Below are 25,015 nucleotides of genomic sequence, written 5' to 3' on the forward strand. Positions count from 1 at the left end.
TGATGCCTCAATTGACAGTATTAGATGAGTGATCCCCTTGCCAGAATTCCAAGAGCCTGAGAATGACTATTGTGATGACTTAAAACCTAAATATATATATATATATATATATATATATTTTGCTTACTAAGCAGGAGCTAGTAAGCAGGTTGGGAGGAGTGCATATATGAAGGTGGAGGGAAATTACATGAGTTGTGTAAGAATCGCAGCAAATAGTCAAGGCCAGAAAAAGGCAGAAAAATACCAATTAATTAGTAGATCTTTCATATGGCTCTAGAGGACAACAGGATATTTTTAACAAGGAAATAGCAGTCGTCTTTTGAGTCTCCTTTTAAGCTTTGTAGCAGGATAGAAGTTTTACTGCTGGGAGGATAGGCGAGTATCCTGGTTTTTACCAGTAGTTGAAACCTGGTAGACTTCATAGCTTGGCAGCTTCTGATCCATACAGCTGAAGTTCAGATCAACTGATGCTGTTCTGCAGTGTGTATTTAAGTCTGCAAGCTGTTCACATTGGGTGGAAAGCTGAGAAGTGTTACCTACCTGATGATCTAAGACTTTTCTGTAACTTTATTATATATAATCCAATAGTGCACATATAAGCTCAGCTTCTCATAACAGTAGAAAATAAATGCTGCATAATTTTAACACATACATCATGGATTGTTTTGGGCTGGCATGCTGTTGTTAGATTAATGACTAGCGAAGAGCGAGTGAAAGATCTCTTGAGGGAAGCTGATCCCCTTAATACAGTAAACGTTCTATAATTCTGTAAACAGAATATTAAAATCTTTATTTTGAAAGTGACATCTAGGATATACTTAACTTACAGGACACTATTATTTGTTCAGGAATAGCTTAAAGCAATGCAAAATACCAACAATTAAAACATGGACATGTTAGTATCACTTACTTGAATTCTAAGTACAAATACCATTTTGTAAAAGAAAAAAAAAACAAACCACACTTCAATATGTTAAGTGCGTTAACCACAGTGTGCAAAAACCTTGCCAACGTCTGTGGCTGAGTAAAATTATCATGCTTAATAGTTTCACAGTAAAGATGGAATTTTTTTTAGGCTTACAATTTCTCGAGGATCTAGCTTGGGTTTAAAGGATTAAGAATTATTTGTCACAGTAAAAGGCCAGGCTTTTACTAAGCTATGAGAATATATGGTAGGAATCGGGATGAAACCCAATTCAACCCCCGGTATCAATACAGGCTGGGGGATGGAGGGATTAAGAGCAGCCCTGCTGAGAAGGACTTGGGGGTGCTGGTGGGTGAAAAGCTGGCCATGAGCCAGCAATGTGTGCTCGCAGCCCAGAAGGCCAACCGTATCCTGGGCTGCATCCAAAGCAGCGTGGCCAGCAGGTCGAGGGAGGTGATTCTGCCCCTCTACTCTGCTCTGGTGAGACCCCACCTGGAGTCTCCTCTGAAGAAAGGCTGAGAGAGTTGGGGTTGTTCAGCCTAGAGAAGAGAAGGCTTCGGGGAGACCTTATTGCAGCCTGTCAGTACTTAAAGGGGGCTTATAAAAAAGATGGGGACAAACTTTTTAGCAGGGCCTGTTGTGATAGCACCAAGGGGTCATGGTTTTAAACTAAAAGAGGGTAGAGTCGGACTATATATAAGGAAGAAATTTTTTGCGCTGAGGGTGGTGAAACACTGGCACAGGTTGCCCAGAGAGGTGGTGGATGCCCCATCCCTGGAGACATTCAAGGTCAGGTTGGAGGGGGCTCTGAGCAACCTGATCCAGTTGAAGATGTCCCTGCCCAGGGCAGGGGGGTTGGACTAGATGACCTTTAGAGGTCCCTTCCAACCCAAACTATTCTATGAAAATCATATCAGCAATTTAGGTATATGAGACTAAAGCAGCAATTGCAGTAGTCGTTACTGACATACGCTTTTTGAAGTTGTAAATATTAACTGATGATGCAACTCCTGGAAGCATTAAGGATGCATGAAGTACTTGTCCTAAATTCAGCAGCACTGCATTTTAAACTGAGTATCACTTGTTCATTTATTTTTATCTGTTTAAATTAAACAAATACCCGTTCTGTGAAATAGGCAAATATGGAGAACTTCCAAACCTTTGGCTATAAACAGATTTTTCTTCACCCTTGCCAAGATGTGTTCTTCTCTCTTCTGCTTTTTTCTACTTTCTGTAATTACTAAAACACTCTGAAGCTGTATGATTAGTACTGCACTATTAGAAGGCAGTGCAAAGTGCAAAGAATGCAAATATTTATCACTAACAAATCACAAGGTTTGCATCCCAGCTGCATTAGATAGAAAACTAGTCATTTAAGCACTAGTTGCAACAGCCTTTTCAGTTGCTTTTAAAACGTTTTGCATGCTGTCATTCCATGCTATCTGATTCCTGAAGGATGCTGCCTTTGTAACTTTAAAGCTTTCGCCTGTGTGCATGTAGCACTATGTTTTTGTGGGTTAGCTTGCATGATAGCTGGAAATACTATTGTGTATTGAGCCAGCAATCACATTAGTGAAGTTTTTCTTAATTCAGACAGTGTTTGCTTTGGCTAATGAGGGTGATGCACCTACTATAAAAGAAAAACCGCAGCAAACTCACTGTGAGTTTATAGATCGTTTGTGCCTTGGGGGGGGAAAGCAAACACTTCTGTTAGAATTTTCCACCATTCAGAATGGCACAGTGCACAGCTTTCAGATTTGATGGACATTTTGCATTAAAGTTAATGCTTTAGAAATATTTAAACAAATCACTAATACATGATAACTTCACTGTTGGAATATGGGTTCTATGGGTTTCCTGTTTCAATGTATTTTAAATGTCCTGCAGGAACAAAAGCCTGCATTTTCTAGATTCCTCGCAGTGATTTAGAGAGACTTCTTGATGCATCCTTTCTCCTACCTGAATCTCCTTTTAACACGCACACACCCCCCACCCCACCACCCCTTCCATAACCTAGTCCTGATTTAGCATAGTTCCTTCAGGAGCTAATTGAGCTCCTCTGCAAAATAAATAAAATAGGTGGTACAAACTGCATGCCAATGATGTGAGATTGTGTTCCTAGCTTTCTTGAGGGACTGCAGCGGAAGCTAAGATTGCCTTTTTGGCAGCTACAGAGAATGTTTTTTGCCAATACTCTGTCTAGTAAGTTGGCTCAGTTTATTGCCAGCATGTAGCCAACAGAGTTTGGATGACAGGTAGCTGTGTAACTCGCTGTGTGGTGCAGGGGATGTTTGTTAAAGCAAATGATCCATTAAATGTAAAATAGAGGGACCCATATTTCACGATACATCACATAATAGTATGAGATGATATGGGATTGCGCTGTTGCCTTTTTTTTTCTTAAATGCTTGAAGAGCCTTCTGAGGTTTTGCTGATGTGCTCGAGCACTTAAATGTAATCTGATTCAGTATCAAAACTTTTCAAATATGATTTCCAAGGGGAGGAGAAACATAACTGCATGTGTTTTCTTTCTACAGGGATGAATTGTAAAAGCTACATCATCTTGACCCAAACATAGTGTTACAGTGGACTGCTCATCTCCAGTTCTAAAAGCTTTTTGAAAACCAACAGCATTGCAGCTTGTTTTGGACTTCGTTATACTGTTGTTATCAGCATGGAAAAGCGTGGTGTTTGTTTTATTTTTTTAGATGCTCAAGGCAAATCTGATAAAGAAATGGTGGAAAGTTTTATGTGGGCACTGTTTTATTGAACATGCCTTTATTTTACTTTCATCTGTTCAAAGTGAATTTCTGCAAAACTGCAGATAAAGACCTATAGCTTGTGAACTCTAATTTTGATGGGGGTACTTGAACGCTAACTTCTCTCGGCTCTTGTGTCCCGTGGTAAAACTGCTTCTGTGCATCGTATGACACTACGTAGGTAATACCAGGTTTTCTGTGTTCCGATGTCTGCTAGATGCTACTAAAAGGAGATGAACTTCCTTTTTAAGCTTTTGACATGGTGTCATAGACTAGCATGTAGTAGATACAATCAGCTGCTTTATTACCTTAAAACCAGGCATTTGTATATATTAAAGACATCAGAGGTGGGTGGCCGCTCTTATCAAACATTGCTGTTCAAGTTGGATATGACAGACATGGTTTTCCCTTTCCTTCTAAAATTAATTAATGGAGTCTTGAAATTCTGTTTTGGTTTATAGCTCACTACTGATGTGATGCACATGGATTTAACTCCGTAAATATGATGTAAGCTGTGTCCCAATCACTGAACAGTTTTTATGCAATGCTGCTTTGCCAAATAAAAGCTAAAGTGGGGTTGTGTGCTTGTGTGGAATGTTAGGATCAGTATGTAGTAGACTACTGAGATATGGATTGCTAGATTCTTTATAAAAAAAAAAAAAAAAATCCAGTTTAGTTCCGAAAGAAAGTTGCTTTTGGCAAAGCTGTTTGCTATATTAACATTCTCATTTTTCTAACTGGGCACCCAGGAAAAATTCTGGCTTTTTAGAAAGTGAATTCTTAATTGCTATACAAGGAAAACATGATACATGCAGTAGGAATAATGAATCCTGGACTCCTAAGAACAGATAGAGATGCAATTGTTCAATTTTCATATAGAAGAGTAGTTGGAAGGCTGTAAACCTTTTTTCTGCCCCAAGTCTTCTGTTTTGGTACTGTAGCATGTCAACAGCAGATTGCAACGCAGTACAGTAAGGTGAGCTGCTTTGGGAAAGGGGAGAAGTGTGTCTTGAGTCATCTTGCTCAGATTTGAGTAACCAGATATTGAAGTAAACAGCATGTTATCGTTATTTTCTTTTTTATGGTAAAAAGGATCATAGAATAAACTAACTTGTATAAAACAACCGGTAGTGATCACTACAAAAATATCTTTGACTTTTTGTGGTGAAACAGCAAAAATTTTATGATAGGATTAATCCCTGAAAGGTTAAAATTCAAAGGCCTCTGAGTCTGGAAGAGGAACACTTTAAATAACTTTCCTTTTGAATGTCAGCCTCATCCTATTCCTGTGTAAAAGAGATGTATCAATTTATTTAGATGTTTGGAAGTTAATGTACCACCTCCTGATCTGACTGCAGCCTGGGAGCACATACACAAAGATTAATCTTATAAAGGAATTAATATAGCGTGTATTCTAGAAAACACAATTCAGAAAAACCCACTTGCGTCTGACAAATTTGTACTAACCCACAATCAACTGTGAATCTAGTTCTTGGTGTTGAAGTGAAATATCTTAAATGATGCATGCTAATGTTCAACCTTTTTGGTCACTGTATCATTCAGTTTGAGTTCAGCTTTATTTACATCTTCTCACTAATTTAATCAGTTAAATGAAAGATATGAGCTCAACTGTATCCAAATTCTTGTCTCTGGACACAGTGTAATATGCTAGCCTAACGTGGAAGAGGTGATAAAGCTGAGACCCGGCAACAACTTTTTTGGGGAGAACCACTTCAGGAGGTGTAAGACTTCAGGGACCAAGGCTGTTGGGATTAGTGCACCCATTCCGCTGAAGGGGTTGGTGATAGTCAAGGTACTCGGACAGCAAGGAGTATCCAGGAGTAGCATTTAGGAATTGGAAAATGAAAACCCCTCCATGATGGAGCAATGGTTCTGAAGTAAAAACTTCTTGGAGAAGAGGACAAGTTGAAATGCAGAAGATTTGAAGAGCTTGAATAAATGCTGTGTGAACTGTCTGAATTGCTACTTTGCCAAATAAAACAAATTGAGAGGAAGCTGTATCGAGGTGTCTGTCTGGTTTTCTGTTTGTTTTTTTTTTTTTAATCTTCACAGGACTTCACATGTCCAAAAAGCAAGCAAGCACGTATAAAAATACTGGTTTACTAACTGACCAGAACTATGTGTCTGTTTACAGTTAATTAATGTATTGCAGCATATCGCAGCAGTTACCAAGCCTGGCAAATACCATACGGAGCGTAAGTGGAGTTTTACTTGGCTGTTTGGAATTTCTTTTAGTTCACACCTATGTGTTTTGGGGAGCAGGCTGTGTGCGCAGTGTATGAATTCTGCCTGCTGCCTCTGGTTGAATCCAGCTAGCTAGGAGCGTGTGATCTGCCGCTTGCAAGGATTCAAGCTTATCTTTTTATAAGAGGTGCAGTGATGTTTCACGGGATTGTTATGATCACCTCTAAGCCAGAACGACTTGGGAGAACAGATTGGCTGAACCAGTGACAGTCACTCGTCCGGTTGTTTCCAGGGATCAGGCAGTAGAAGACCTCCAGAGTCTGAGCAGAGGAACCAAGAGCCCATACCTGTATCTTGAAAACCCACAAACAGCTGTGGGTGCTCTGCGGAGAAGAGCAGTTTGGTGTGCTGTATGGATGCTTTCTGTTTGCATAGCAGGAATTACCTGTTTATTTACTATTTCCATTCAGACTAGCCAGCTAACTTGAGGGCGTAGAGACCATTACATGATTTTTTTTTTTTTTGAGGGAGACTAGCGCGCAGAGGGTGTGCACCAGCACTGCTGATCGAGGCCACCTGGATGATTCCTGAAATGTTTTGTAGTCGGCGAGTTTGAAATGGGCAGTAATGCCTGGAGCAGGGAGGCTCTACGTGGTAGGCTCTGGAGCGCCCAGCGGGCAGCAGTTCTCTCTGCGTGTGCAGTGTTTTTGTGACAGGGTGACAAGCTCCAGGGTTTTCGAGTGTGGAGGGACTGTGGAATTAACCATCAGCGCAGAGGTAAACTAAAATGCTCAGAGGAAAACTCTGAACTAATACTGTTCCTGCCAGAAAGAACGGTGTTAACCCATTCTTACAACAGCAGTGTTTTCTTCCTTTTACTTGTTAATGTGCCCTAGGATGTGCTGCATTTGATTTAAATGCAGTTTGCAGAAAGAGGGTATGATTGCAATTCCTTCTTGATTTTGACATGATGCAAAGGATGAGTAATGCAAACCCAGCTCGTGATTTGTATCTCTGGTTCCATTTAGCTGATTTTTGAGGTGAAATACATTATGATGCAGTTAGAAAGATCAATAATACTAATTACCTTTGTGGAACCCTTGTCCTTTGTTCCAAACGACGTGGAAGAGGTATTCTGCTGAAGTGAATGAGCAGTGGTCCTGGCTCAGCAAAAAGGCATGATGAGGTTGTGCAAGCACATTGTGCAGAACAAAGCAACCACCAAACAAAAAAACACAGAGGGGAAGTGCTCCCCACAAGGCAGCAGGTGTGCAGGGGGATGCAGGAGATGATGAGGTCTGAAACTGGTCTTTTGCATTTCGGGATGTCCAGACTTTACACATCAGGAAGTGTAAATTAGAGTTTAAACGCTGTGGTATACAATAGACGGATTCAAGCACGGGGTTCAGGTTGGTTTTGTGGGCTCATACCGTTTGCCTTCGTTGGCTCCATTTGAGTTTTTGTCCATCTGCTTATAACTGTGAAAGGTTGAAGACCGGTTGCAGGAAGTGCACGGACACTCTGAAGGTATCATAAACCCTTTCGCCTTTACTATAATCGATACGCGCTTGTGTGCTCAGAGCACCCAGTGGCAAGGGGTGGGTTTCCATGCCTCAGCCAGGTCTGAGGAAATCAGCTTGGCCTAAAACTTGGCCTTATGCAGGCAGAGATGCTATAAACTTTCCTATACGTGTCCTGTTTGCCTCCCACATTTCATCCTTGACATACAGGGCTGCTTTTTGTTCCAGGTGGTAGTTTTATAGGCAGCACAAATTTGTAACGCAGCTGATGCATTCTGAGTTTTCCTATGAAAGGCTGTTACTGTTCTCTCGCGCTCTTGGCAGGGTGTTAATGAGATGCTCAGCAGAATGTGCTCAGGAACTGAAATAATATTTCTTGAAATTACGAATTGAATGGACATAGTTATTGCTGAAATATGTATGGAGGAGCTCCAGCTGCCCGTTGAAAATTGCCTGAAAGCTTCAGGAAGGAGAAATGGAAAGAAGTCCCTTTGTGTCTCATCACACCAAACTTGAAAACTGGAAAGACTTAATCCCGTGCCTTTTTAACAAAACTCTGTTTTAGCAACAACAGATTACTTTCATAAAGATTGTTGACAGACTTCCTCTGAGATCTCGACTTCGATCTTTTCATGTTTCTTTGTGGTCCAGCCATTTTCATCATAAGCTTCTGAGGAACTGACCTGCTACGTATTCTTGAAAACGTTCCCTGAAGCTACTGAGAAGCCGAAGTCCTATTTTCAGCCATGTTTAGGCATGTGTCTTTATTATGAACAGATTAAGTATCTTGTTTACCATGTTCTGCCAAATCCTTTTTTTGCTATAATGGAGAAAGGGTATCTGAGGTTAACCAGTAACACTTGTTTCAGGTGCCTTATGAGCTAGGAGGACACTCTCAAAGGCCTCTGGTTAGGGAAATGGGTGATTCAGAGATTCTGCTTAGACTAATGCTCTGATCAGAGCTCTGGAGAAGCTCGTCTCCTCTGGCTATAGACGCAACCTCAGGAAAGTCTTCTCTTGTGCACGGAATTAGCCTTCAGGGATGCTTTCCCCATGGTCCCAAATTTCCATTGTGCTGCCTGCTTTCAAGTCCTTTCCAGTCCTGCACCCATTCAAGCTTCTTGCTCCCCCTGTATCTATGTTGTTCAGTCATTTGTTTTGAATGTAGATATCTTAAATGCATCTCTTTTGTGCATTAGGATCTGGTAGTTGTGAAGAACTATGTTAAAATTTGTTGCTCTGCCCTCTTTAAAACAGGATTAAACATTTCTGTTGGCCGAGCAGCTGATGACATCCTTGCAAGCTGTGACTCTCAATCCTTCACAGCACTGAACCCTTCTGCTTTGTCTGTTTTTTCTCAGCCTGCTCAAAATACACTTTTCATTGATTTATGAGTAGTTTATAACTGACAGCCAGAAGCCTCACAAATGCAAAAATTAAAAAATTCTAGCAGGTATCTTTAAAAACTTGTTTCTGAACTGGCTTCTCGTGCTGGTTCAGTCCTTCTAGACTTCTCTTCATTTGTGTTTCAGAGCTCCAGGGCAGAGTGCAGTGTTCAGCATGTGTTTCTGTTGTAGTACAAATGTATTTGTAGCCTTACATTCTCACTTTCTGACTTGTTTTGAGTAAGTATTAGTTGAAAAATACATAGCAAAGTTACTTCTACATGGTTTTTTTTTCCCTCTAAACATTCCCTGTTTACAGCATGTTTCCCTTTTCTTACTCGGGTCAAGCCGACTGTTTCATGGGCTCTTTTCTTTTGTCCTAATTACTACGTGTTTATTGCCTCTGTCTGGTCTCTACGTCCATCAGCTCTCTCTGAATCTTTTCTAGCTTTTCCCTTTGCTTTTACTCTTTTAGCTTTTGCCATTAGAAACCGAAAAATCCCGATTCCTGATGCTCATGAAAGTAGCAAGCGTAGACCTCGGTGATGCATGACTCTCAATTCTGTTGGGGCTTACTAGAAAGGCTCTCTTTGTTTTGGGGTGGCATGTTTGTGTTGCTATTGGTTCGTGCCTCTGACTCGCTCTGTGGAGTTTGGGATTGAAACGCTTATCCTTTATCTAGGATTTAAAAAGCAAATGGAGCATTTTCAGCCTTTTTGTTTTGCAAATGTGCTTTTGGAACTGCCCCTGCTATAATCCTGCAGTGCTATGGAAAGACTACAGAGGGGATGTTCAGGCTGGGATCCCCTGCAAAAGTGGGCAGCAAGCAACCCACATTATGGAAAAAACCTGACTTCTAATTATGGATAAAACTCAGGTAGGTATTGCTTGTTACTTTGAAATAATTTGTACTCTTAAGTGTATGTAAGTTGGTCTGAAGGGCAAAACAATTGAAAATATAAAAAGTGATCTAACCAAAACATGTATCTTGATCAACACTAAAATACACTGACAAAACAAATTGTAATGACCTCTCCTAATACACAGAGGAGTAATATCCACAGGTATATGCTATCAGAGCAATCAATATTCTCTGCTTATCTGTCTAAAGCATGCTGGTAGTAAAAACAGGTGGACTGAGCGTATTCCCAGATGTGTGGATAGGCACATGTCGGTGTTTAGGACAGGAAAAAGAGATGACAGACCTCAAACAGTGATGATTTTCACACAGAATATCTGACTTCTGCTGCAGTATAAACTGTATAAAACTCCCTAGCTCCTGAAGTTTGCATGAGAAGCCATGAAAGCAGTTAGCAATGCAACCATGAAGATGGGGTAGAAGCAGTGCCTGCTCCGAGTGCTCTTTTGCGATCGGAGAGAGAGCCCCAACCTTGGGAGCGGCTGGGAAGGGGCTACAGAAGTGGTGTCAGGGGGTGTCAGTGGTGTCAGGAGGAGGCAACGGCTGGGAGCAGCCTGGGGAGAAGGGGGCAGCACCCCCAGCATGTCGACAAGGGTGTCTTGCCACAGCTTTTTCTGCTAGTGCTCAGATGTGCTCTGGTTCAGTAGTTCAGTATCACTTATTTAAAGTCAAATAGCATGAAAGCTATTAAATGAAAACACATGTTCTTGAGACCAGTGTGTATTAATTGCAGGAGCTGCCAAGCCAGTCTGTTACCTTGCTAACTTTGTCTTGCTCTTCATTTAGCTGACGGGGCCCAGGCTTAATGGCAAGGTGCAAACTTTTTTTTATTTCAGTCCGGCTGTGGAGCTTGCAATTACCTGAGAAGTAACAGGCCTCAGGCTGGTGGTCTGCACAGCAGCAACTGTCACCATCTCCCCTCCTAGAAAGAAGAGTCCCTGGGAAGACTGTGGCAACTATAACATAGCGATAGCTAGACTCCTGTGCTACGCTTGCTGTCTGCTGCTCTCGCTCCAGCTCTGCTTGGAGGTGTTTCTTCTTGGCTGTCATACACGAGATCCACGAAGGTTGATTCCGCTCACAGCAGCCCAGCAACAAAACCTGGGGTTGGGTAAAGGGACTGGAAAGCTGAGCAGCTTCTCGCACCACGGCTGTACTGGCTGGCTTGTGCTCCGTGCGGGATCTCACCATCGTCCTGCCCGGAAGAACAAAAACAAACCTTTTGTTCTCCTGCTGGCTGCGTGCCGGAGTAATGGGTTTCGGTAATAGGAGCACTATGGGCACAGTGAGAAAAGACTACTTTTCTTGCTGCTATGGTAAGATGGTGAAGGAGAATTAGATACTTAATTAAAACCCCAAACAAATTTTAATGATGGGAAATAATACCCCAACGAGATGGGCAGTGCGTCTTTCCTAGAAGGCTGTATTTAAAACGCGGTCTTTTGGGTCTCGTGCTATTTGCCGTGCCTGCTGTAGGCTGAGATGGAACAGAGGCCGTTCTCCCAAGTTAGAAATGGGCAGCATCAGCAGAAGGTCTCCTGGACCAAATGTAACGCTGAAGTACGAACAACCAGACTTTGCCTAACGTGGCGGGAGGGCTCTGAGCCAGGAGCACTGGCAACCGGATTCCCTGAGCGGTTGGCAGAGCCAGCTCTGCGACTGCTGTCCTGCTCAGCTCAAGTACTGCTCGAGAGACAGGTCCTGGAGGTAGATGCCCTATTCTTCCGAGTCTTCCTACAACAAAATACCTCAACAACTCCCCCCACCATACATGTTCCAGCTTCTTTTAAGGCTGTTTCACAGAGAGGAGAAATGTACTTCTGTCTGCTCCTATGCTATGGTCTTGTAGCACAAAATATAGCTGGTAGCTGAAAATAAAGGCAGTGCAAGAAATATAAGAATAAAATAGGTTTATTAGAGCTATTTTACATAAAGTAATCAAGACCGAGCAACTTGAAGAACTATTTGTATACCACGGCAATATTCTCGTTGACTCGAAGTTACTGAGGTACAAAAGACGACATACGAAAAGATGCATGCCTCATTTGCCTCTGTTTTTATTGGGACCCGTGATGAATGTGATATCCTTGGACAGTCAAACAAGATAGACAGCACGGTGTGTATATATATATATGTATATATAACATGTACTGTACACATTTTACTGTTAACACACCTGAAGTTCACTCACACATATCAATTACTTGCTCTAATTCTATGAGAATTTTGCTGGGGTGAGGGCAGGTTGCCGAAGCTTTCAAGCTTTGCAGGGAGCTATGGGATAACCAGCAGGAATCCTACACTCCGGCGTCTCGGGTAAAAGCCGCTGCGTGCTGCTCTCTCACGCTGTGGAGGGTGTCGAGCTAGGGGTGGAAAAGGCTGAACAAGCCCTGAGCTCCGAGGAGAGACATAGCTCTGGGATCGCACATGACTGCTGTCGAGCACTGGTAAGTCCGAACTCATCCGCCGAGGACTTCTATTTTTTCATTTTAGCATTTAGTAAGCATGACTCTCCGTTAGCTGCACAGAGGTTTAAACTACGAATGAAAAAAAGATGCTTTGTTCCTTAAATCCCAAATTCCATTACAAAAGCTGGTGCTTAGATAGCGATTGCTTTTAATTAACAAAGCAAGACAAATTCTTTAATGAAAATACTCCCAGTGCATCAGGTGGAAAGTACCCACATCAGTCTCTGCTGGACAGTGAAGTAACGTATTGGTCTGGAGCGTCCCGGTCCCCAGAGCGGAGCACAGTGGTGGCAGCACTGAGAAGAGCAGGGTGGCACAGGCTTCCCTCTACGCCTCAGCCAGCGCAGCTGGGGCTGCTGGGCCTTGGCTGCTCCCGTGCCTTGGCCCCGGGGCATGCTCTGCCGTGGCTGGGACCCTGACTGCTGCGGGGAGGGCAAGGGCACCCCACATCCAGTTTGGGGTGTCCCCACCTTGCAGTGTCTTCTGCACAAGAGCCAACTGGAGCTACTCTCTGGAGCCTGAATGCTTCTTATTTTCTGAGCGCAGGCATCTACCCACTTTTTTATTTTATCACCCAAGGGGAAGAACATGTTCCTCATCCCGTAGGCTGCTTCTACGCTTGAAACTTAACTAAAGGTTTTGGTCCTTTTATAGAGGCAGAGGTTCATGGACACAGGAGAAAGGGGAGAAAACAACTGACCTAAATCCAATTTTTAGAGATACATCCCATTGATGAGGTAATCGGACTCTTCAGATGTAATGGGTCGAGCTTTTTTAAGCTTCTGTCTCACTAAACGCAGTCTGCAAGCAACCATAAGCAGCAGTAAAGCAGTGATGGCCAAGCCTAAGGCTAAGGGTAACACAGCACCTACAACGAGGTTAAGAGAAATTACACTTTATTTAATACAGTGAGAAATTGGTAGAGAAAACCTGAAATTTTTCTTTAAAAATACAGCTAGTCTATCACTTATGTGCTAATATTTGGAGCAACTCATGCTGAGAAACTAAACTATGATCATACAAGTTAGGAACAGTTCAGAATATGGAAGTACATTATTCAGTTCTTGACTATAGTATCTGGATCTATAGCACCTGACTGAAAAACTAATATAATTCAGAATGAATTCACGTGGTCAGTTTTACCTGTTTCTGGGACTGGACGACCACCTCCAAGCTGATTTCTCTTTGGCACAATTATGCCATTCCCATTTTTATCATCTGTTCTTTTCCCTGAGGAACTGTTATCTGCACAAAGTCAAGCAAGATAAATGAACGTTGCAGTTCAGTGACTCAGGAAGCCTTAGCCACAGGACACTAGAATTAAATAATGTGAAAGTGCTTAAATTTAATAAAAAAAAAACCCAACAGTTTAAGAACTTCTGGCTCCTATTGTAAAACTTGAATTTTGGAAATAATGTGAACTAAAGCTAAAATGTAAATTCAATTTTGCATCGCAAACCATAACGCATCTCAAACCAAACCCAAGTGGGTCATTTTCCACTGAAAAAAAAGATGGATATAAATTCTCTTTTACAAACTTCCATAATGAGGTATAGACCAATCTGAGCTAAAACATTACTAACGTAGTTATATATAGGTGAAAATGAAGCCATTTCAAGTTATGTTGATCTCCACCCTTGGAACTTGTAAAGCGGGAAACGCATAGGTTGGCTACACAAATTACCTTAATTGTGCCTGTTACCTGACACATACAGATGCAGAACTTACGTACTTGGAAGACATAAAAATAGGTGGGGAAAACATTTCAAAGAGGATGACTTGGAGTGACTTCAGCTTTGTGTAGTACAGAAGATATAGCGGAGCATCGTAACTACACAAGAAGAGACAACGCATAGTTTGCTGCTAAGAAGCGTTCATCTCGGGAGTGCAGGCGGCTGCAGTTTTGCTTCACAGGAGCAAAGAGTAACTCAGCTGGGACTCCCTCCTCCTGCACTCCCACTGAAGTCCTACACCAATAGCTACAGGGACACTTCACGCAAGAGTGACAGCTTAATCCACCAACACACCCTTGCAAAAATCAGAAATACGCCTATGTTTTTAAATGTAATGACTGTGTTTTTTACTGATAAATACTGAAGGGCACTTTGACTGTGCTGTGTTGTATTTGCTGGCAGCCCTCGGAACTGTGACGGTGCCAGTGGAAACATACTATGCTACAAGATCTGTAAAATATGAATGTGAACCGTTGTAATTGGAATTACATATAGTGGTGGGCGTTGAGGAAGTGTTTAAGTCAATTAGCTTGGAACATGCACCACGCATAACTCCTGCCCGCCATCAACAGCTCCGAAGCGCTGCAGAACACGTCCCTGCTAGTGGCAGCAGCAAATACACATGACCGTTAATGAAAGCTTAAATTGTTTCGTTGATACCGGCATGAGGTTGGATTTGATGATCTTAAAGGTCTTTTCCAACCTTAATGATTCTATGAGGTTAGTGCCAATGTCCCCACTCTAAGGCACAACACAGCCTCCCAGGCTCTGGCTTTATTGCCCTGCCACTATGGCTAGGGGAGCATAAACACCGACTTCACCTCCTAGGAAATGCCTTAGAACCAAGCCACAGCCCCCCTCCTCATTCGGGCTCTTTAAGTTGTTCTGACATGTAAAGGGGACTTAAGGAAATCCTAAGTGTAAACTGTACTGGCTTTAAGGTACCTGTATGATATCAGAGCTGTGCAAAATAACCTGAATGTAACTGAGACCAAAACCAGCAGCTCTTTTCTGCTTCTGTCTTCCCTAAATGGAATTAAATGAATGTTTGTCTTTAGTTTGGAAATACCCAAAAGACATTGGCTCTTCTTAGAGCTGCTCCAGCCTGCATGACAAGGCTAGATCTGGATGCCTGTTTTATAAATTTGTTTCCCTGCCATTTGAGTAGAGGGAATATTTAAGTCAACCGCTTGTAAAACATTAGGCAAATATATCTGGAGAGAAGTTTAGCGGGAAAATTTTGGAAGGGGAGAAGAATCCTTTCAATAAAGCTTGTAGGGTTTTGTTAAGACTTGTGGCTGTTCTTACAGGACTGGAGGGGCTATCAGAGTCAATACTGCTCAACATCTTATCTGTTATCAACTAGAAAACAAAGAGAGATTTCCCCAAACAGGTTTAGGAGCCTGACATAAAGCATGTTACGTGGGTTTCGTTTTGTTTTCACTTTCTCTTCATTTTCTAGTCCGTGCCTAGGAAATTGCAATTTATAGCCTTTTCCAGTTACCCTAAATTAGAGATCTAGGTTATGGCTACTGCTGTCGATGCCTCTGCAGCAAAAGCATGACTAAGGTTTGGGCACTCAGTCAAACATTGTCATCCCAGCCCTGAACAGTACTGCAGAACAGCTGGTGCGGGCAGCCTGGGGAGAGGCAGAGACCCCGTGCCAGCGGAATGCAAAGCTGTTATGGTGATTTATACACTTGAGTTGGCTATGCTGGGGAGTGCAAATCTTCAGGCTGCTTGTGAATTCAACCCGTCTGCATGACCATGTTTGCTAGACTGGCTATTGCTGCTTAGAAACCAGCCCACTGCTCACTCCAGTGTGCTTTGCTGCAACTGTATTTTTGCTACATTCGTAATACAAGTGCAGCAGTGCCAGAATATGCAGCTGGGCTTGAGAGCTTCCCTGGAAAAGGATGCCGGGGCACTTTGGAGGCAGCCATGCAGAATGCTGCGCTGGCCTTTGGAGGAGATGCAGTCTGGGTTACTTCACTTATGGAGATATGTCTGCAAAGGGAAAGGACTCCTTTATCGACATTAAATGCCTCTTCCTGCATCTGCTCCCAACTACGGAAGAAAATATTTGGCCTTCCAGCTTGGGCAAAAGTAAACCATGAGTCTGTTGCAGAAGACTCCATGCCCTGAGTGCCTGAGGAGGTTATCTCTAAGTTGGACTTGGTGTTCCCCTGGAGTGACCCTGCTGCAGAGGAATCCCACTGGAAAAGCAGGAGTGCAGAACAAGATTCACCCATTGTCAACAATGAATGACTTTTGGGTTTGTTTGGTTTGGTTTTTTTTTTCCCTCCTCTTTACTGTGAATAGATCTCCTGCTAGGTCAGGCAGAAGTTTTAAACAGTCCTTACCTTGGACTTGCATATTTTCACATTTTTCATACTTAAGCGTAAATCCTTAAAAAGCTTGTATCAGGTCAGAGCCAAATATGAGGGGCTACTGGAGTAAAGAAAGCAGCTTAAGGGAAATTGGGAACAGAGAAACTATCAGGAGAAAATGGACTCTGGGACAAATCTCCCTTAGTATTATCTTCATAGGCAGAAAGCTCATTCCTGCTGCAGGGAACTATCCACCAGCCCGAAACATTACAGCTCAGCCCAGCTCCTTTTAAAATGGAGAAAAGATAAATATGGTGGGCCTTGAAAAGGAAACATTACAGCTCAGCCCAGCTCCTTTTAAAATGGAGAAAAGATAAATATGGTGGTCCTTGACAAGGAGGTCCATTTATTGGACATCTTTATTGGATTCTCAGAGACGAAAGCTGCTTATGGGGAGGTAAGTAGCAGATGGGACCTGTCTTTATTGGTACTGTAACTACTACTGTAATAAAAACAAACGTAAAAAAGAAAACAAAGCAACTCCCCAGTCCTGCAACTTCTTGGGAAAAAAATTCTGTTCTTTAAAAGTCAGCTGAAAGCTCCTACATCAAACATCATGTCTAGCAGCCACCTAGAATGTGCCACATGCTGTCTCCAGTAGGTAAATTACCCTTAACATTAACACCTTCTCTTAGTCTGCCTTGCAGTCACTGGATCTAAGAGCATCATGTTTTCCTTCCTGACTTGCATTTCCATGACGATCTGTAAATACCAACTAAGAATTAAGACAAATGTAGCCCTGAATGGAGCGCTCTCAAGTGAAAAGCTGGACCCTGTGCTGCCGCTGTAAAGCAATATCCCTTACTACGTACCTTAAGTAGACAGCTTTTCACCATGTTGACATTAAAACCATTAAAGATTATTTTTGAAATTTATTTATAATAGTGTATCAGGAGCCTGGATGCTTGCAAAGTCAACTCTAGGCCAACAAGCAACATTATTGTCTTGGTCCAATGAAGACCTTTACAGTGTGACTCGGAGGCACAGGTTCTGCCTTGGCACCAGCAGCGGGTCCAGCACTGTCTCAGGAGACAGTCCATCCCAGAACAGGATTTCTGCCAGTGGAATTGCTGAACTTTCAAGGCGGTTGGTATGATTTCTGTTCAGTGCTGCTTAACTCTCTTCAAAAATGCGTCTAGCAATTATTGCCCTCCTGAACGCATTTCCAGGCAGGCTTCATGGAGCTGCTCCAGTGTTTCTGTGTCTCTCATTTTTGTAGCACCTAATTATTAGATTTGGTCTGTAACCTCCTTGAGATTGCAGTGATGGAGAGAAATCTAATTAATGGCTCTGGGTGGATTTTTAGGAACAGGTTAGATACCTGTCTCCTCAACTCCATAAAGATTGTGGTGCTTACCAGTGGGGCAGGACTTGAACCTCTCTGGACCTCTGGGAATCATTAACGTACAGCATGTGACTCCTACAGAGTTTAAGTGACTGCATGAGAAGACAGCAACTCAGAGCAGATTTTGGCGGTTGCCCTTTGGACCCAGGTACCTAGCACCTCTTCATGTCCCACCACATGCACCCTCTTTGGAACTGATCCATAGGCAATTTAAAAACTCGCTGAGCTGTTTGCTGCTTTTTTGGTTAAAAGTATTGGGCTCCTGGGTCAGTAAGGACCAGGTCCTGGAAGGAAATCCTTAAGTATCATTTAACTGAAATTAAATTCTGACTGAGCCTTGTCAAAAGAGCAATATTAAAACCACAAGAATTAAAACCAGACATGGTCAGCTGGAAATCTTGCCTGTTTGAAATTAAAAAGATTACAACAGCTTCTGGTAGTGCACTAATCACTGAAGTCCCATCACATTTTTTTAGTTTTATGGTAATTTTTTTTCTTTTATTGTCTACTGCTGTGCAAAAGGCTACCTTGAGAGCAAAAATGGTGCAAGTAAGTAACTGTGCAACGGGTAAACACAGAAAATGACTATGCAGAAGTGCCACGCTTTTACATGCACTTCCAATTATAACCTCTGATTATAGGTTGCCGAAGTTGGTGACCTCAATTCTGGTTTTACTTCTGGATTCACAAGCCCAATGGTTTTTGAGACCTACTCGGCAGCTGACTTTCCATTGGAGCCTGCAATGCCCTTTGGCAATTTGATGTTTCGTTTGGGTGGCCCCGTATCAGCTGTCACTCCAGACTATGCGAGCGAGAAGGGTTTTGGGCATACTTCAGAATTTTAAGTCATTCCAATAAGGAGCACCGAGGTCATCTACACTGCCAGAAGAGGGGGAAACATTTGAGAGAGGATTTTGCTATCAGTTCCTACACATTCACCAAGGCAGTCAAATTCTTGAAGAACGTTGCTTTCACTCCCTCTGCGGTCTCCACAGATGAAGCACAAGCATCTGAAGAAACATCAAAGTGCCAACCAGGGAAGCGCCCTTTACAAGAGTCAGCAGCAGAGGGCACTGAGCACTGCTCTGTTGTAACAAGAAAATAAAGCTGTTTATAATTAGCTGCATCTTGGGCAGCAAGAATCAGTCTGAACTCTGAAGAAATAAAAGTGGGAGGTCTCGCACTCATTTCAGGCTCTGTGCACATAGTTTTGCTTTCTTTCAAGTGCCATTTCAGATCATTTTAATTCACCAGCAAGAACCTTAAAAGACACACCAGTTTCATTGCAGCTTCTGGAGTTTTACCAAGGCAAGGATCGGTGACTCTGCCTGCAACATCACTACACATTGACTCACAACAGGCTTGCAGCCACTACGGACAATACTACTGGGGACCTGGGGTTGCTTGTTACCAAAGACTGAGCCGTCTCTATAGTGATAAAAGATTTCTCCTGCCCTGGAGACACACTTCAGGAAAAAAGTGCCCATAATAATCAAGACATTACTTCAGGGGGGAAAAAAAAAGTCATCGATTAGCACCAGGAGAGATGCAATTACTCTCATCTAAGTTGAACAGTACTTTGTTATGTTCTCCTGAAGGTACCCCCTACAGATTTAAAGAGCCTTATACATCAGCTTACACAGCTGAACCTGTGGCAGAATTTGTATTTAGCTCACTGCACGTTTTGTTCCTTAAGATTGTATTCTTTTCCTAGCATTTCTACATTTTAACTTTCTTTTTGCACCTGGTAAGAACCAGACTTGACTTTATAAAGCAATACCTAGTTGTAACTTAATTATTACAAGCTTCTTTTGCATTTTGTACATTTGCAAATTTTTACTCTTAGCCAGGAACCAAAAGACAATTTAATTAAATTTAAGGTGCAAGACATTTTCTTCCACAAGAGAGAAAGATTTCTTGAAACTGGTTCATTTCAGTTCTTACCTGGCACAAATCCACTGATTTGTTTCTTTGGTCCCTGAGAAAGGGATTGGTTAGACATGTCTGCGTCCACTGAAAAAAGCAGTTGATTTCTGGCAGTGGCTTTCAGGGTGTTTTCTGCAGAGAATTTTTCATCTGTGTTTACAGTCCTTTGCTGGGTAGTGCCAAGAGCCGCGTGAGTCACGGTCTTCCGGCCCGGGCTGACTGTGTTAACAGAAACAAAAATCATAATTTTTATATCGAATTGAAGGGAATGGGAGCGTTCTGATGGAAGACCCTGCGATATTGGCCTTAAGGCAGGCTAAACAAGTTCATCACGTTCAGACATAAGATGAATGTGAGTTCCAGATACGTAGCAAGTTAACAATTGCCCGCTATCAGTTCTTAAGCAAGAGTATAGACATGAACCCTAAAGCGAAATCCAGCAACTGAAATATCAATGAAAGAGTGGTTAGCCATCGTGCCAATTCACTCACTGATGATTTTTGTTCACTTAGCTGAGCATGGGCATGTATTGAGGATGACTAATGAAAGCCAAGAGTGCTGGTGAATCAACTGGTTCCCCTACGTGCTCACATTTCCAGTGTTTCAGATTCTTGCAAGGTGCGTAACTGCACTTTGAAGCATACCTCTGAGACACCCTTTCAGATCAAGACCAGGGTCCTTGTTTCCATAATCATCAAGCAAGCGAAGAACTGATTTTTTAAATGTTGAGAACTCTGACAGAAAACCTGTCATTTGGGGATCTTTGACAGCTTTGATATGCTCTGAAGAAAAGGGACTTCATTTCTGAGCATCTGCTGTGTGCGGACATTAAACCTTCCCATGTGCTATTTCCAATGAAAGGCTCTACGGTGGCTGCAAGCTGCTTGCTCATGGGGAGAGAGGCCACAGGAGGGGCATCGTTTCCCTTTGGTCATTCAGGCTGTGGTTACTTTCACAATCTACACTGTGGCCCGGTGCACTTACAGTTCTGGCAGAAAGTTTCATCCGATCCATCAGGGCACTGTCTCACGCCATCGCAAGCAAATGTGATGTCAATGCAGCAGCCATCATCGCAGATAAACTGGTAGCGAGAGCAAACCCCGACACAGGCTGTTGAGAAACAGTTCCCAAATTACCAGAAGAGAAATCCAAGCAGTAAATACTGAGTCAATGACTAAAATCTGCAGCACCGAGGAAAAAGCAAAACCATGCTACGCCGAGAAGGACCACGAACAAGGCAGAAAGTTGAAGAAAGGCCGGACTCAGCTATATGACGCTATATTGACACAGAAGCTAATATAACTAATAGCTGTTCCTGGGACCCCCTCATCACTATTCTGGCAATCTCTTTACTATAGGAATACTCAACCTGGAGGCTGTTGTACTTTCCACCTTGTGCAGCACCCCCACAGCACTTTAGACTCTGCTGGCCTAAGCTGAAAGGAGATCTTCCCAGGCTTAAAATACCCAGGACAGTCCTGAAAATAAATAAATGAAATCTCTATGGCTATAACTGCATCTCTCCAACACATAATTCCTACTACATACCCATTCTGTATTTCTGACAATACGTTATTTTACACGCACACATATGGACTACATGGAATCTTTTATGGCATGTTTTCTGCAACCTAATTAAAATACTAAAAGAATGCTCGTCATTTATTTACATCAGCAATGTAAATCCAATACAGCACATGCCAGAACAGGACTAAGCGCAAGGTCTCACAAGTGACCTTCACCAGAAAGAACTGATTGCTGCCTGCTTTAATATTTAGATTCCCCTGGAAATGGAAAGTGTCCCTGGACATTTCATTTTGCATACTCAAAGCTTTCCTGAAACCCGTTCTGACCTTGTAATTATCAAGTGTTTGCATCTGTGCTTTTGTCTTTCCAACAGCGGTGTAGTTCATTGCTTTGTAAAGCATTATCGAATTCAGTGTTTGGTTAATGTTGTAACAGCAAATCGATTTGCATAAGGAGGTCACAGCCTTTGGTTGTTATCCTGCTATGTACCGAAAAGCTGCGCAACGCTAAGGAAAGTACGGCAGGAACACAGGCGCCTATTTAAAACCCCTAAAATCATACTTAGAAAATGCACCTCCTAAACTTCAGCACTAATAATAGCACCAGTCTTGCATGCATTAAGGCACCGTTGACTGGTTTAACTATAGTAGTAGCACTTGAATTGCAAATGGAGTTGGGGAATTAGAAGAAGAAAAAAGGCAGCAAATCCTCCACGTGCTCCACCCAGAAGATACCACAGATACCCACAGTAGCAAATAAATAAATCACCAAACCTCTCTGGCTGCTTTAGCTGAACTAAACGTTAATGAATACAACTCTATCATCCATTACTGGAATACAGGCATTATTAAACAGACTCATAACGGGTTTTTTGCAATACCAGCTTATTGCCACTGGGACTACCCTCTCACATAGAGATACTGCACTGGTGCAGAGCAAAGTTATTACTGGTTCAGCTGAACATAGTCATGATGCTAGTTTAACCTTTACTTTGTTCCAGAGCAGCAGATCTCTATTAGCAACTTGCTAATTACAATGTAATTAGAAGTTATTATATTAAAGAGTGCAGAATTGACAGCCACCAAAATCTAACTCACTTTCTACCTTTTATGCTTTTTACGTGTTTCTCGAGCTCAGAGTTTTAAAATAATGGGTCAATTCCAGTTTCAGTTTCCCCAGCAACATAAGGCTTCGGTAACAACCATTACACAGAAAAGCTTAAATGCATGAAAACAAGAAACCATCCCATCTTTTAGACTACAGATGCAGGCCAATATTATTATTAGTCTGTGTGTCACACCTACTATTAACCGCTTTTAACTGGGTCTTCTCTACAGCACAAGCCTTGTCACGTTCCACGCACTGTCTGACTATACAATGAACTGTTAAGATGTGCCCGATACATACGGCAGTATTTCATTTTTCCAACCCTGCACGCTTATTAGCAATACAAGGCTGAACATTTAAATGCTTGAAAGTATTATTGCTGTAACAAACAAGTGATGCTTGCTTGCTTCCTCAGCCTGAAACAGCAATTCAAAACTGAAAGAGAGGTCATTATGTAATAAGGGCAAAATAATACACTAGAGACGGAGAATAAGATTTCTGCCTCCATCAAGACCCTTGCTCTGAACATCATACCCTGGGTGTCACACAGGCAATGGCTCCAGTCATTTTCTCACCTACTGCAGAATGAACCATGGGCAGAACGGTCACAGAGACGTTGTCAGAGCTCCGCTGACCTGCAGTGTCTGTCACAGTTAGCTGGAAAATATACCCGCCTTCCTGGACGTGGGATAGTTTCAGTGTTCCTGGCTGTGGTACCTGATTAAAGAAACACAGCGGGGAAAAAAACAGGTATTAAGGATCCACCCATAAACTTCTAGGAAGAAGGAACTCATTTCTGTACAATGCTTTTCATGCAGGTTAAATACTTCTCTTAAGTCTGGTCAGCCCAATCAAGCATGTGTATCAACCTGTAATGTTTTGGTCTTTTTTTGCATCCATTTGTAAAAATAAACATGCTTGACATTTACATACTGTTTTTCGTGGTACATGCAATTACCTGGAGCTGTGGATCTTAGCACCGGAGAATAAACGGAACCATAAATTTAACTCAATTTTTCGGTAGTTAGAAATGTAATTTGAGAGGGTAGGCAGTGAAATATTTTGCTCTCTATCAAGTTAGTCTTTAGACAATATACATGAATTCACAGAAGTTACTTTTGCTTTACATTGATTTATGATCAGGTGACTGATAGCATTGCTTTATTAGTAAGACTGCCCACCTCTGTCCAGTACGACATTTAATGTAGTCACTTGCAACTTTTACAAATTGCCACTGAATTTTTCCATACCCCACGCTGAATTTCCATGCCTTGCTCTGAACTGCAAATAAGTTCATCTACAGTGAGTGACCTAAACATTAGGTTTCAGAAAGTCATGTGAGAGGAAGAGAGATATGCATAAACAATTTAAATTGGATTAGATCATTAAAAAAATAGTACAATAACTTATTTTACGATAATTTAAAACAGGTGCCAAACTGGCATTACTAGTACAATGGTCATTTAGAAATGTTTGTGTAAAATGAGTATGGTATTTGTATCAAATGCTGAATTTTTTCTAAATTTGTGACAATTACTAGTCACAAATAACTCCAGCTGTCTGAGGATTCAGTAACACATACTTCAGTAACTACGAAGAAGCTCTGCAGTTTTATTGGACACGTAGTGTATTTTTACAAATGAAGCACATAGGGCTATCTTTATAAGTAACTGAAAGGTACATTAAAAGCCTCTGTGATTATCTTTAATATTAAAACCAAAATTCAATAAAGACCTTTGGTTTTGCTTGTTTAAAGTTGGTTTTCATGCCTAAAAGAGAACAGGAATTTTCGACAAATATAATAATAGAGTCCTAGACCTAGCTTTATAGCAGGGTGTATTGATAAATTTATTTTTCTCATCTGGTAAGTGCATTTCCTAACTGAAATTTCTTTCCTCTTCTAATATCTGAATGCACTCAGTTATCCGATCTTGCTGTTGATGACCTTTCGATGGAGTATATGACACCCTACAATTTTATTCTTTATTGTATTACAGAAATAAATATGCTCTAAAAAACACCTGCTGCTGTTCACTGTGACTGCTGGGAGAGCAAATATGGTATTTAAAACTCATGAGCCGTGGAGTCCAACTCTCCTCTCAGTGCAGAGCCAGAGAAACACCACTGACTTCTGAATACGCCGCCACTCCTTCTGGCGACCTCCGTGCTTTCCTTTTTATCTCCGTCCTGCCCTGAACAATGCCCAACTGTACCTGCTTTCTTACAAACTTTGGCTCAAACTAGACAGTAGATTTCCAGATAATCAGCATTTAAAAAGCCCAAGAATTGCCCACAAGTGTCACAGAGCTGTGCAGCTACAGCATGTGGGTAGCAATCTGAGAAGCAAATAAACTAAGAAGCAATAATCAGTCACAACAGAAAAAAAATTTCCACTGGCTTCCTTCTACAATACGGTAAGATCTCTTTACAGCAGTCCTTCCCACTCCTGCGCCTTCTATTTATTCTTTGGTACATAAGTGCAGTGCAACTTATCTTATTTAAACACAGCCCCATTCTCCCTTGTACCTGTGGATTCACATATACTTTTCTAAGAATAGATGACATGAAATCCAGTAACTTCAGGATAGCAACTAAAGCACTAAAGACAGCAACTGAAGATTATATGAATAATCACAATTATTAATTCAACTCTAAAAATTAAATTATCATGGATTGTCATGGTTTAACCTCAGCCGGCAACTAAGCACCACACAGCCGCTCACTCACTCCCCCCCCACCCTGGGATGGGCTGAGAATCAGAAGAGTAAAAGTGAGAAAACTCGTGGGTTGAGATAAAGACAGTTTA

The 25,015-nt window shown here is 41.9% G+C and overlaps 2 protein-coding genes across 3 annotated transcripts in view; one reads left to right on the forward strand and one right to left on the reverse strand.

Moving 5' to 3' along the window:
* The window catches only part of PCMT1 (protein-L-isoaspartate (D-aspartate) O-methyltransferase), a 25,268-nt gene extending 19,563 nt beyond the window's left edge, over window positions 1-5,705 (forward strand). For both annotated transcript variants that reach the window (XM_009281400.2, XM_009281399.2), the window contains exon 7: window positions 3,463-5,705. Coding sequence is in view for 1 of the 2 variants with exons in the window: in XM_009281399.2 (XP_009279674.1) it covers window positions 3,463-3,475 (13 nt within the window). In the remaining variant the exon portion in view is untranslated. The remainder of the gene's footprint in view (window positions 1-3,462) is intronic.
* Window positions 5,706-12,894: 7,189 nt separating this feature from the next.
* The window catches only part of LRP11 (LDL receptor related protein 11), a 27,432-nt gene continuing 15,311 nt past the window's right edge, over window positions 12,895-25,015 (reverse strand). Inside the window, exons 3-7 of the mRNA XM_009281549.1 lie at window positions 22,785-22,926; window positions 20,560-20,685; window positions 19,594-19,794; window positions 13,325-13,426; window positions 12,895-13,049 (exon numbers count right to left, since the gene is read on the reverse strand). Coding sequence (XP_009279824.1) covers window positions 12,895-13,049; window positions 13,325-13,426; window positions 19,594-19,794; window positions 20,560-20,685; window positions 22,785-22,926 — 726 coding nt within the window. The remainder of the gene's footprint in view (window positions 13,050-13,324; window positions 13,427-19,593; window positions 19,795-20,559; window positions 20,686-22,784; window positions 22,927-25,015) is intronic.

Source organism: Aptenodytes forsteri, unplaced genomic scaffold, assembly GCF_000699145.1.
Source record: "Aptenodytes forsteri isolate BGI_AS27 unplaced genomic scaffold, ASM69914v1 Scaffold82, whole genome shotgun sequence".
Classification (NCBI taxonomy): Eukaryota; Metazoa; Chordata; class Aves; order Sphenisciformes; family Spheniscidae; genus Aptenodytes; species Aptenodytes forsteri.